General features: G+C 42.5%; 2 protein-coding genes across 3 annotated transcripts; both read right to left on the bottom strand.

Annotated features, from left to right (window-relative positions):
• Positions 1–3,925: 3,925 nt before the first annotated feature.
• On the bottom strand, positions 3,926–6,120 carry LOC135626297 (alpha-1,3-arabinosyltransferase XAT3-like). Its single transcript, XM_065131504.1, has 4 exons — positions 5,916–6,120; positions 5,716–5,823; positions 5,424–5,561; positions 3,926–5,222 (listed from the first exon to the last, which is right to left on the bottom strand). Exons 1-4 carry the CDS (start codon positions 6,031–6,033, stop codon positions 4,042–4,044), a joined length of 1,545 nt encoding a protein of 514 aa, XP_064987576.1. The 5' UTR covers positions 6,034–6,120; the 3' UTR covers positions 3,926–4,041.
• Positions 6,121–7,655: 1,535 nt separating this feature from the next.
• LOC135627224 (alpha-1,3-arabinosyltransferase XAT3-like) lies at positions 7,656–9,753 on the bottom strand. 2 transcript variants are annotated; one of them, XM_065133236.1, is made up of 4 exons: positions 9,481–9,753; positions 9,302–9,388; positions 9,127–9,219; positions 7,656–9,031 (listed from the first exon to the last, which is right to left on the bottom strand). In XM_065133236.1, exons 1-4 carry the CDS (start codon positions 9,620–9,622, stop codon positions 7,836–7,838), a joined length of 1,518 nt encoding a protein of 505 aa, XP_064989308.1. In that variant the 5' UTR covers positions 9,623–9,753; the 3' UTR covers positions 7,656–7,835. The 2 variants fall into 2 exon arrangements, with proteins under 2 accessions (XP_064989308.1, XP_064989309.1); XM_065133237.1 differs by having other exon boundaries at positions 7,656–9,022.
• Between the last annotated feature and the right edge of the window lie 2,346 nt (positions 9,754–12,099).

Here is a 12,099-nt window from a genome sequence, read left to right as displayed (position 1 = left end):
AAGATATAAGGATTATGATAGTATAATATATTCCTTTTTTGTGTATTGACTTTAAGCAACCTTTATAATTTAGTTAAAATATTTGAAAGGAGTGTCAAGATAATCTCTTGATATATATAAAATTGAGTAAACAAATTGACTAGCTAGTTTGTTTATGGATAAAGAAAAAAAATTCAATATCTCATCGGCTCAACGAATAAAGTGAATATGTTCTATAATGATTCAAATATTCACATTAACTTATAAGTTAGATCAAAGATAGATTAAGTGACACTCTATAACTTCTTATATTCTCTCTCATAAATCATATGAAATTTTTGCTCTCAACTGCTTCAAATATACTAAAGAAAATTCTAAACTCAAAAATAAAAAAGTTTCTCTATACTTGTTCCTTTTAGGACCTTAAATTTTGAGAAAAAATAAATATTTATAAAACTAAGCTTTAATTTTAAGAATTTTTTATATGCTTTGAGACTAAAAATATAAAATTTCTTGTAAATAAAATATTTATAAAGTCAAATAATAAAAAATTTCACTATATGAAAATGATCAACTACAAGAAATAAACTTTCTGTTGGGTTAAAACATACTAAAGACCAAAACTCCTCATATACTCTCTCATATAAATCTTTTTTTATTTTTTATATATAGAACTAAAGTATTTTTTTTTCCTCTATATTTGTACCTATTAGAATCTTGATATAAATAAAACATGTATAAAACCGTATGCTTCAAGACTCCAAAAAAACAACAAAAACAAAAACATATCAATACGCGGATTCACCGGTGTTGGTCACAGATCAGAGGCCGACGCCATTAAAGAGCCCACCACCGTGGTCAGTATATGTCAAGATCAGAAGCAGAGCAATGATTAGGCTTACCAAACCGTGTTCTGCATGTGATCCTCTTCAACATTTCCTCATCATCTCATCCGTCAAAGTGCCGAAGGCTGGTCACGTTTCATGCGACTTTGCCAACATTCGGCTAAGATTAGGCATCACACCGGCGTTGGTCCTCTTTATCTCTTTCCCTCGTCTGCCGCAATCATGCTTTCAGGAAAAGAGGGATGAGAGGAATATGCAACTTGGTTTCCTATCTCATGGTCTTCTCTTATCTTTTTGTCTCTAGGAGACAAAATTTATATGATATAATCATTATAATATTGACATAGCAGAAATCCAAGTTTGACATGTCTCCTCCAGAGTCACTATTCGAGTGACATCTACCCGTGACGGGGCAATTCAGCTCAACTTATACATGTTGAGTTTACCGATTAATTGATGCCTTTTTCTCTTCGATTTCAACTAGAAAATAACACAACTTTCTCAAATGAGTGATTTTACTATGATAATTACATTATAAGTTTAGCATTTAGCAAATGGCGTTATACAATTCATGATGTGAAAGTAATAAATATATAATGTAGGAATCATGCGATCAGGTGTTGCTCACGCTAACATGCAATGCATGATTCGTCTTAAGATGACAGTTAAAGACCTTTGCTTTCCTTCAATAGCAACGAGGACATGACCTACAAATAATTTCGGTGGCTAATTCTGCATTATTAGATAGATTAATGAACCGATGCAGATGAAATGAAGCTGCCTTCCCATAAAGTCTTGTATGCATTGATCACGAAACCAACGCTGAACCAATTTCCAACGTAGTTCCAAATCGACATGGTTAGGTCACGAGATTATTCTTCTGTGCGACGGTCACACGTCCCCCTCTTTTATTATCTGATCTTGTGACCAAGAAAGGTACAGAACCTTTTTCTTTAATCCTTCCACAGCTACAAATCGATCGATCGATCAGTCAACATTTTATAAGGTAAAGGATTCCACCGTAAGATATTCCATGTGTCACCTTCCCCCATCTAATTAACTATACACCCTTCGTCGAGCAGCATGAGATTGTCGGCTAGTCACCTCTCCCTTCCGAGACTACCACCGCTGCTACTACTGCATGCATCAGTAGCAGGTCTCCTCTCCTGCAGAAATGGGTTGATAGAGATAATTGGTCCCTCACCTCATCTCATCCTTGGCACAAAGTTCCACCATGCCCTTGTCAGCTTTTATTCCTATGGGACATGGGTTGGCCGATGCGTCTCCAAGTAGGAAAACTACTCGTTCACGCCTCTCTCTCTCTCAATGGTCAATCAATCATTCATACTGATCGAGCCTAGGGTACCATGATTCAGACGATGACGAAACCCCTAATAAAAAACAGTGGGAGAATTCGATACCTACGCCGACCACGCCACGTGAATCCGAGTACAGGAAATTATTAGGTTAATGTACTGCTGGTAGCTCGCACTCTCGTCTCGTATCGAGTTTTCACCCCCAACATGATTTCCATGCTTTCTATCAATCTGGCAACCCAAGTTGGACCATACCAAGATGTTTGCATGGCGCGAACGACTACCAAAGTCATAGCCATCAGAGAACGACTCCCTCCACCTAATCGACGACACCTACAGCTAGCTAAAACAACTGCAACTTGCGATCGATGATGGCTCATTGATCGATGAACTGTTGTGGTCTTTGAACGAGGGAGATGGACCGGTTTTGGAGGAGAAGAAGCAAGTTCCAACAAGGCACTGTAGACGCGTATAACTTCATTCACTTTCACGATGGGGCAGCAAATTAATGAATGCTCGGGCGACTTTGAATTTTCTTGTTATTTTGGTTGAAACGTAGCTTTTGACCAAATCATTCACCGTCAATCTATTCTCTCTCGACAGATTTTGTCTCACCTCTCACCTCTCTTTGTTAATTATTATTGTAAATCTTAATCACTCGACTCTTTTAATTCTTATCGATGTGCGATCAGAAATGGCCTACTGTTTTCCGTTGAAATTTGCTACTGAAATGATATATCAGATCATTAACGTATATTTCTAAAGAGGATGTTGTCGCATGATTAATCGATGAATCAAATTACGCAAAGTTAAAGGAGTCTTGAGCAATCTGTCCGATTTGGTCAAGCAGTAGAAGGAGGGCAGCATTGCGTGCACGGCTAGAAGTCGCGCAAGCTCAATCAGCGGCGCTGTCACGTTGTCCACCACTTTCTTCAAGCCACATCCCTCGAAGACAAAACACTCGACAACATAGTCGGGCTGGGAAGCACATCGCCGGCATCGGATACCTCTGCTGCTACCACCGTCTTCGAGAGTAATTTATGTCCTTTCGATTTTCAATGGGAATAACATCAAATTGGAGCTATCTCGCCAGAAATAGACCATTTCGTTCACATGGTGATGCTGAAGCCAACTAGATCTATGACGTGATTTCAGCGGTTCAACCATAGGCCCTGTGCGTACGTCCGACAAGAAAGCGGCCTCTCTGATACTCGAGTAGCATTAGAGGTTTTCATGTAGCAGTAGAGCAAGTTACATGAGCTCGGAGGAGACAAAGAGTTGTGTCGTGGAATAGAGATAAAAGAGTTTCATTTCTCCTGTAGTTTGGGGACGTCTGGTGAGAGAAGAGTGAGCCTATGAAGTAGGTCTTGTGTCTCTTCCGACTCGAATCTTGGTGTGATACGGGTGAGATGTAACTTACTAGTGATTTCATGTCGTAATGGAGTATTCTCTCGAGCCCTATTCATGAGCTAGAGCTAATATTAGGTTGGCTCTTCTTTATATCAATGATCATGATCTAATATAATGAGATAATTAATTTATAAATTTCATTGATTCAAAATATTTAAACTGAAATCAATTCTAATAATATACCTTCAGATCTTTATAAATTATATTAAGACTTAACCATCGATCACAATAGTGGAGTGGAGTGGAGTGGAGTGAACCAGCAAGATTTGCTAAACATTGTATTGATTCCAAGAAATAAAAATCGAAACCATGATCAGATCCATCAAGATTTACACAGTTATCTCATATTCTTCCTCTCATCAGGCTTTTATGATCTAATCAAGACAAGAACGCAGCTATTTATTCACTTCTTCTGGAGAAAACAATATTGGTTACAGCACAATATCAAGCCGTAATCGAATTGGATCAATGTACACACGGGCAAAAAACACTCAGTCCCTCTTCTCGCCCAGCAACTCGAGAGCCTTCACCAGGACGGACCTAAATCTGCTCACATCAAGCTTTACATTCTGCTGCTTAAGGAACACGTTCCCCAGCTTAAACCACCCCTGCTTGTGGATGGATTCGGGGTTCGCGAACACCGGGTGGTCTCTCGGATACAGTTCCGTCAGCGTGCTCTCCTCCACCGTGATGTTGTACTCCAAGTACCGCAGCCCCATCCCCATGGCGGGCTCTGCGTAGAAGTTGGTGGCGATCCAATCCAGTTTCCCCAACGGCACCACCTGGATGACGATGGCGTCGGTGGGGAGGAAGAGAAAGTTGGTCAGCCCGGCGCCGTGCACGCCCACCATCACGTCGCAGGAGTTCACGATGTGCGCGAACCTGGCCACGTCGTAGAAGTCCGGCTCCGACACCACCACCTCGAAGCCCACCTGCTCCGCCATGGGCACGATCTCGTCCAGGTTCATGAACTTCCTCGTCCCGCCCCTCGCTATGAACAGCAACCTCGGCTTGTTGCCCGGCTGCTGGTCGGGCGTCCACGGCCGGTCCCGCTCCAGCGAGTACGCGCTCCTAGTGAGCTTCACGAAGTCCATGATGGAGTAGTTGCCGCCGTTCGGGGGATGGATCATCAGGTCTCTTTCGGCTCTCAGGCCGACGATGACATGGTCGAAGCAGTGCACTCTGTCGTCGTTGTCGAAGTCGATGGCGTCATACGAGGAGAGCTTCGTCAGGTAGGGTCGATACTTGTTCATCCACCAACGCTGGTGATTGGTGATGATGAACTGGACTCGGCCTCGGAAGGGGATGGCGGTCTGGAAGAGGGGGATCAGCACGTCGGCGAAGTCGTGGAAGCAGTTTCCGCAGTGGCCGCCGGTGGAGAACAGGATGCCGGGGACTGTGTGGTTGATGCTGCATCGAGGGGCTTCTGGATCACCGTTCAGTGATTTCAGGCTCAGCGGACGGACTTTAGCCATGGCCGAGGAGTCGTACTTGCGAGGATAAGGTTTGATCTGCCATGACTCGTTCCTGTCTGTGCTGCTCGTATCAGGGGTAACGACAAGCACTACAGAGGATGAATTCTTCCCGATGACTCTGACGTCCCCTGCGAGATCGCAGGTGTCTAATCTGTAGCCGGAAACATCACACATTGGCTTCCTCCCAGCTGCACCATCTACAAGACGATGGCTTCCATTAGAATCTCAGAAATTAGCATGCGATGGAAATTGAGAATCCATATATGATGATCACGTCAAGCTCATATTAGTGATCATCTAATCACTAATACTTTGTAGAAGAACAGGGGACCTGATGCCCTGTTCCTCCTGCATGCCTTGTGGTGGGTGCATGCATTAACATAGTTCTGATTACCTACCTGATTTGTCATCAGTGCTGGGAGAACTTCCTTCTTCAGATAAAACATCAGACGCTGATGCTGCGGGGGACGAATCGTCAGGCATGTCGATGGCTTCACTTCTTTCGAGATTACTCTCTTCTGCTGCCTTCTCGTGTCCTTCATCAAGACAAAAACAAATACATGATCCGAAATCCACGTCGCAAATCAGAGTCAAATGCAACGCTTTAGTACTTGTTGCTCTGATTTCAAAGGAAGAAGGAGAAGGAGAAAAGCAGGAAGAACAGAAAGCTAGCAAGAACTGCGGTCCTACCTGACAATTGAATCTTTCTATTGCTTACTATCGAACTCGAAGGAGTTGCATCGCTCCACGACGGCGAGGACGACAACAACAACGAACGCGATGATGGCAGGCAACTTACTGCAACAATCCAACCAGAGTCATGAATCGGAACAAGGCAGAAGCATCAAGGACAAGAGGGGAACTCCGGTAGACGGAGAGCTGGTCCTTGCCTATGTCTTTCTTGGACATGAGAACATATGTCATCGACACCAGAAAGCATCCGACGATCAATCCGGATCCGAAGCTGCGAGGCTCCACCGGCGGCCGGAACTTCTTCGCCATCTTCATCCTGTAGGTGGGCGCTCAGCTTCCTACCATGGCATCTTCTTCCAGGAGGAAACCCAAAGCACGAGTAGTGGAAATCGAGGTGTATAAAGTGATCCATTTAACGTGAGGAAGACACCGGACGGCTGTCGGTTGTCCATCGTATTGTTTTTGGCCATTTTTCTATGTGTACGTCTGAATCAGCATCTTGCAAATGGCCAAAAGAACCTCAGGTTGTTTATTCTCCTCTCTCTCTCTCTCTCTCTCTCTATCATCTAAGCTCGGCATTTGATTCGATCATCCATGGCACGGATTAATGATTGATAAAATATTATTGGGATCGAAAAGCATTGAAGAATATAATTAAACAAAACTTTATGAGAGAAAAATGTTTGAAAGTATTTCTTTTCGGTGGATAAACAGAGGGTGATGTTTAAGAAAATTTGTGTTAGTTTGGATTAATTGGAAAACTTGTGATTTGATGTCATGAAGTAGTTTTTCTCTAGTAATAAGTATCAAATCACACAAATTTTACGTCAAAATTTCTAATTTATCTCTGGATTTAGTGCTTTGGTTCCAAAAGAACCCAAGAAGTACATCTTGTTTGTTCTGCTCTTCTCTCTCTCTCTCTCTAAACTCGGTGGCATGGTTGAATGATTTGTTTGGTAGGACGGAATAATATTGTGCTTGCGGAAGGGTGGGGGGGAAGCCCACAGATGGAGACTTTTCCATCGACGAATCCAACAAATGACCAAGTAAGAAATGGCTGCACAAGACGACGTGAAGCCGCCAGGAGGAGTTGGGGGTTGAGGTGACTCGCGGAACTTGACATGCCAATAGCCTTCCCCGATCTACAGTGCAAAAACAGAGTCCGACACACTACATTCCAACCGTGCTGTTGTAAATTGTCACAGGCAAAAAAGGAAAAGCACTCGTTTAGGACCGTTTGGAAAATGGGTTGGGGAAGTCACTCACGTACAAGTCATTCACTCCTTGCTTTGAGTGCACCGATTCAAGCGAGTAAACTAGTCGTCGTAGATGCGTTGTGTCGAGAGAAATAGGAGCTCGCTATTGCTAATAATAATTCAAGGACTTTTATTTACGTCTCGTAATGTCATTGTTAGCTATTAAATGGTCATATGACAGGTAGACAAATACCTCTTGTCCATGATTCGAGACACTCATCGATGCAGGAAACAAAAGTCAAAGTTCTCGAACAATGAAATGAAAAAGGGACGTCACCGGAGGGAGGGGGATGCAGAGCTGAATCCTCTCTCATTTCGCAGGAAATCTTTAATGCATAGAAATGAAAATTGACCATTCTGTCGAACATTATTGACTGAACTTAATGCGTATGGTTATCCAACTCTTTCAAATCTTAGCCCAATTTATGTCACCGAAGTCCTCTTCTTCCTTAAAAAACTATTTCTCTTCTCCTCCTTTTTCGTTCGTTCGTTCGTTCGTTCGTGTGGGGGTCCATTAACTTATTTTCTTTTTCACTTTGGTTTATCAAATTTCGACGAAACCTATTTTCTTTATTTACATATTTCTTTTAGAGATTGATGAATCTAAATCAAATTAATTAATAAACAAATTTGGATATCAATTCAGATCCTATCAAGTTAAAAACTGACTAACCCTTTCAAATCTTATCATATATAATGAATTTTTAGTCCTATTAATTTAATGAACACAAATCAAGATTCTGCGATTTCACAATCGACACTTTGAACCACATTATTTGGACAATGGAATGGAATCGATGAGTATACAAAAGAAGAAAAAGAACATATCTACCGGATAATATCGACTGTAAAATCTCTGGCTTACTCTCTCGTGTGCTCTGCTTTCTCTTTGAGAAGCTGCAGCGCCTTCTCCAGGACCGGTCGGAATCGGTTCACATTAAGCTTCACGTTCTGCTTCCGCAGGTACACCTCCCCCATCTTCTTCCACCCTTGCTTGTGAATCGAGTCCGGATCCTTGAACACCTTGTGGTCTCTGGGATACAGCTCGATCAGCGTGCTTTCCTCCTCGCTTATCTCGTACTGCAAGTACCGCAGCTTCATCCCCTTGGCAGGCTCCGCGTAGTAATTCGCCGCTATCCAATCCAGCTTCGCCAGCGGCACCACTTGGATCAGCACGGCGTTGGTGGGGAGGAACACCATGTTGGTCAGCCCCGCCCCGTGCACGCCCACCATCACGTCGCACGAGTTCACGGTGCCGGCGAACCTGCCCACGTCCATGAAGCTTGGCTCCGCCATCACCACCTCGAAACCGACCTGCTCCGCCAGCCGCACGATCTCGTCCAAGTTCACGAACCTCCTCGACCTGCCCCTCGCGATGAACAACAGCCGCGGCTGCCTTCCGGGCGGCCCGCCCGCCGTCCACGGCCGATCCCGCTCCAGCGAGTACGCGCTTCTCAGGAACTTCACGAAGTTCAGCATGGACAAACCTTGCGCCGATCTGGAGGCGTCGACCATCAAGTCCCTGTCAGCGCGCAGACCGACGATGACGTGTTTGAAGCAGTGTACTCTGTCGTCGTGATCGTAGTTGATGAGCTCGTGCGAGGAGAGCTTCTGAAGGATGTGGTGGTACTTGTAGAACCACCAGGACTGGTTGTTGGCGACGAGGAACTGCACGTTGCCGTCGAATCCGCGAGAGGTGATGAAGAGGGGAAGCAGCACGTCCGCGACGTCGTGGAAGATGTTGCCGCAGTAGCCGGCGCTGGCGAAGAGGACGCCGGGGACGGTGTGATGGAGGCTGCATACAGGAGCTTCTTCGTGCTCCTGCAGCGACTTCACCTTCACTTTGCGGACGTTGCGGGTGACCGTGCGATCCCCCTTGCGAGCGTAAGGCGTGACCTCCCACGATTCACTCGTTCCGCTACTGCCGTTGGGCGGAACGAGCATGACGGTGGCTGAACCCTTCCCGACTATCCTGATGTCGCCTTCCATGTCGCACACGTCGGTTCTGTACTCGGAGAGATCGCACAGGGGCTTGCTCCGCCTCCGAGCTACCACATCTTCAAAAGACTAACATCAATGACTTGTGTTCGCCATAACACATCCAACTTAAAATCTTACCGACCAAATCAGCCCAACAAGTCATGGTTCACACCTGCTCTCTCGGTGGTGCTGGGAAGATGTTGTTGTTTCACAGACGGAGCAGCAGCCGATTGGCCATTCTGTGGCGGATTGCCATCTTCGTCGTCTGGACAACAATGGAGTGAACAAGATGCATGTCAGATCCTGGTTACCAACTCAAGAAGGGAGACTGCCTCGGTCTTACGTACCTAGCTGACGAAACCACGTCATGTTTGCAACCGCAGGTGGATCCGTGGGAGCTGCAATGATAGGTGACGACGGCGGCGACGAATTCACTGCAAAGCAAATTGAGTGTTCGTCAGAGGCAGAGAGAGCTACGCGGACGACACGGTTCAACCGCGGAAGGTCAATTAGAACAGGAACTCACGGATGGAGAGGAGGTCGATGTCAGTCCTAAACACCGTAACGTAGGTCATCGACAACAGAAGGCATCCCACGATGAGGCCGACGCCCAAACCCCGCGACTGCTGCTGTCTAAGTCTCTTCACCAGCTTTGGGTTGTATCCCATCCTCGCCCTGTCGCAGGTATAGTCTCTACAATGACTTGGGAGGCTGTACCGCGGATGGCACCTCCTCCTTCATCGAGAAGCTGAGGAAGAAGAAGCCGCAATATAACGCTGTCGAATGGCCGGAAGAAGCTCATATACCATGTGCCGAACTTTTGTCGGTTTTCTATCAAGTTATTCATTATACATGAATTAATGCATGATTTCCATGGCACTTGTTTCAACATACGATGCTGTTTTCAATGGTTCATCACATGGTCGATGGGGTGATGAGAAAGCATATGGAAAACGCACATGACTTGGGAATGGGATGCAGCTGAAGGATGTGCTGTGCTGGACCAAACAGAGCAGTCTTCATCTGTTGATGGATGGATGGATTCCTTTGTTTTTGTGTGGGCAACCACAAGCGTCGGCTGACCCCTCACCGACCGGCTAATGGCGAAGGGAATGGAAACGTAGCCGACGGTATGGCTGAATACAGCAGGTAGAACGAACCCCGTGTACGTTAATTAAAATTGCAGTATGAGTTTGTCTGCTCATTTGTGTAGTTGATGCGTGCATGATTGTGTTCATTCAAGATAATGTGTGTTAGGATCTTATCTTTTTTAGGAAATAAAAGTCCTTTTTTCTAGTGAATTCAAAGTTTTTTTCTTTTTCCCCTTGATATATTAGTGATAGGGTTGATAATTATTTTTATAAAATCTTAATTATATTTAAATTAATTGAGAGAATCTTAATTAAATTAATCTTTTTTCTTATAATTATATGTATTGAGAGTCAAGATTATAATAAGAGTGAGACAAAGGCAGCTAGCTGCTAAAACAAGAGTTCCTTTTAGTAGATAGAGGCAACATAACATCCTGAGTGAAGATTATAGTGGGAGTTTTTTTTTAATAGATCTAAAGAGGTTCGAAAGAAGTGTTCTTTGAGTTTACGAGAGAAGATGTATAATGAGAGTAATACTTGTGTAGGGATAATTTTCGAACCTTGTAATTGATCTTATATATTGAAAATTTTAGTTTTTTTCATAAACATAGACGGTAGTTCTCAACCACGTAAATCTCATATAGGCTTTTTATTATGTAAATTATTTATTGACCTTTTTTAGATTTTTTTTAATTTTAATTTTTTCATCTCCCTCCCCAATCATTAGTATTAGAGCTCAAAAGATCTAGTAATTATAGATTCAACAAAGATATCGTCGATCATTTTCGTTGACTTTACTATTAAAAAATTTGATAAAAGAAATAGTTTTATCTTACGATAGAGGAGGACGAAGGATCGTCTTATTCAACAATACCTAATCAAAATATGAAAGGGATAAACAAACTAACTAAAAAATATGAGTGACGAAAATTTAGAAGAACTTAAAGACAAAGTGTGCAAATACTATTTATTTTTGTATCATTGATAATGTTATCAATAATGATATTAATGATGAGCTCATCATAGTTATTTGGGATAAATTAGAAAGTTTTTATCTAACTAAAAGTTTGATTAATAAGTTATATCTAAGATGAAAGTTATATAGGTTGAGGATAGAGGAAGATGAAGACTTGGTAGAGCATTTGAACATATTTAATGAGATATTAGATTAACATAAAATACTTAGATTGTCATGCTTCCTAAGTATTTTTAAAATTATCATTTATATTCAAATTAATTAAATCGAAACTCCCTGGTGAATTATAATTTGTTCCTATAAATATATATGGAGTTACCAAATTATCATTTATTTGTTGATTTTTTTTCTCTTTTGGTTTTTATTTTTTATTTTCCTCTTTCCAACAAAAGAGTGTTAGGATCTTTCTAACACATTTGATCAATTGTCTTAGGAAATAATAGTCCTTATATTAGACCGCACTTACTTTTCCTTGTTAGTTTGAAGTTTTTCTTTGTCTTCCGGACAACACCATATCCGCTTGAAAACGTCGTCCGTCAATTAAAGTGCATAGATAGAGCATGGGAGGACGATCGACTTTAGAGAGCTTGAAAACGATGAAGTATTGGAAGGAAGAGTTCAATGAGAAAGAAATTTTATTCTATTTGGATTAAGTTTTTAAATAATTAATTTAATAGATATTTTATAATTCGCTTTAACAAATCAGATTTTGATGGTCGATAAAATGGGAGAAAATAGAAGAAGTTTGGCCCCCAACTTTAAAGATATAGCTCATGAATTGGGCCTTTATTTAACCCTTGGAACAAAGAGTTAAAAGGGCCTCTCATCCATGACATTGTGTGTCTCTTTGTTCTACTGCCATCACATCCTAGTTTTCCTCTACGCTCGCTCATCCTATCATATTTCAAGCTTTGTCATCCGTGCACTAACACCTTAGTCCGACGTAGGAGATAGGAGGAGACCAATTGAGTTGGTTTATAGGATCACATTATATTATTATTATTATTATTATTATTAATTTGATCTGACGTATTTTCAATCATATGATTCTAAACATGCGTTTTAAATGTATCAAATT

This window comes from Musa acuminata, chromosome BXJ2-11 (assembly GCF_036884655.1).
Source record: "Musa acuminata AAA Group cultivar baxijiao chromosome BXJ2-11, Cavendish_Baxijiao_AAA, whole genome shotgun sequence".
In the NCBI taxonomy this organism is placed as follows: Eukaryota; Viridiplantae; Streptophyta; class Magnoliopsida; order Zingiberales; family Musaceae; genus Musa; species Musa acuminata.
Note: the sequence above shows the minus strand (reverse complement) of the source record. Positions and strands in the feature narration are given on the sequence as shown.

Coding starts and splice junctions, on each gene's coding strand:
- LOC135626297 (XM_065131504.1), bottom strand. CDS start 6,033: ATGAAGATGGCGAAGAAGTTCCGGCCGCCGGTGGAGCCTCGCAGCTTC. Junction 5,824..5,915: donor CATGTCCAAGAAAGACATAG/GCAAGGACCAGC, acceptor GGATTGTTGCAG/TAAGTTGCCTGCCATCATCG. Junction 5,223..5,423: donor CAGCACTGATGACAAATCAG/GTAGGTAATCAG, acceptor ATCGTCTTGTAG/ATGGTGCAGCTGGGAGGAAG.
- LOC135627224 (XM_065133236.1), bottom strand. CDS start 9,622: ATGGGATACAACCCAAAGCTGGTGAAGAGACTTAGACAGCAGCAGTCG. Junction 9,389..9,480: donor CATCGACCTCCTCTCCATCC/GTGAGTTCCTGT, acceptor TTTGCTTTGCAG/TGAATTCGTCGCCGCCGTCG. Junction 9,032..9,126: donor CAGCACCACCGAGAGAGCAG/GTGTGAACCATG, acceptor AGTCTTTTGAAG/ATGTGGTAGCTCGGAGGCGG.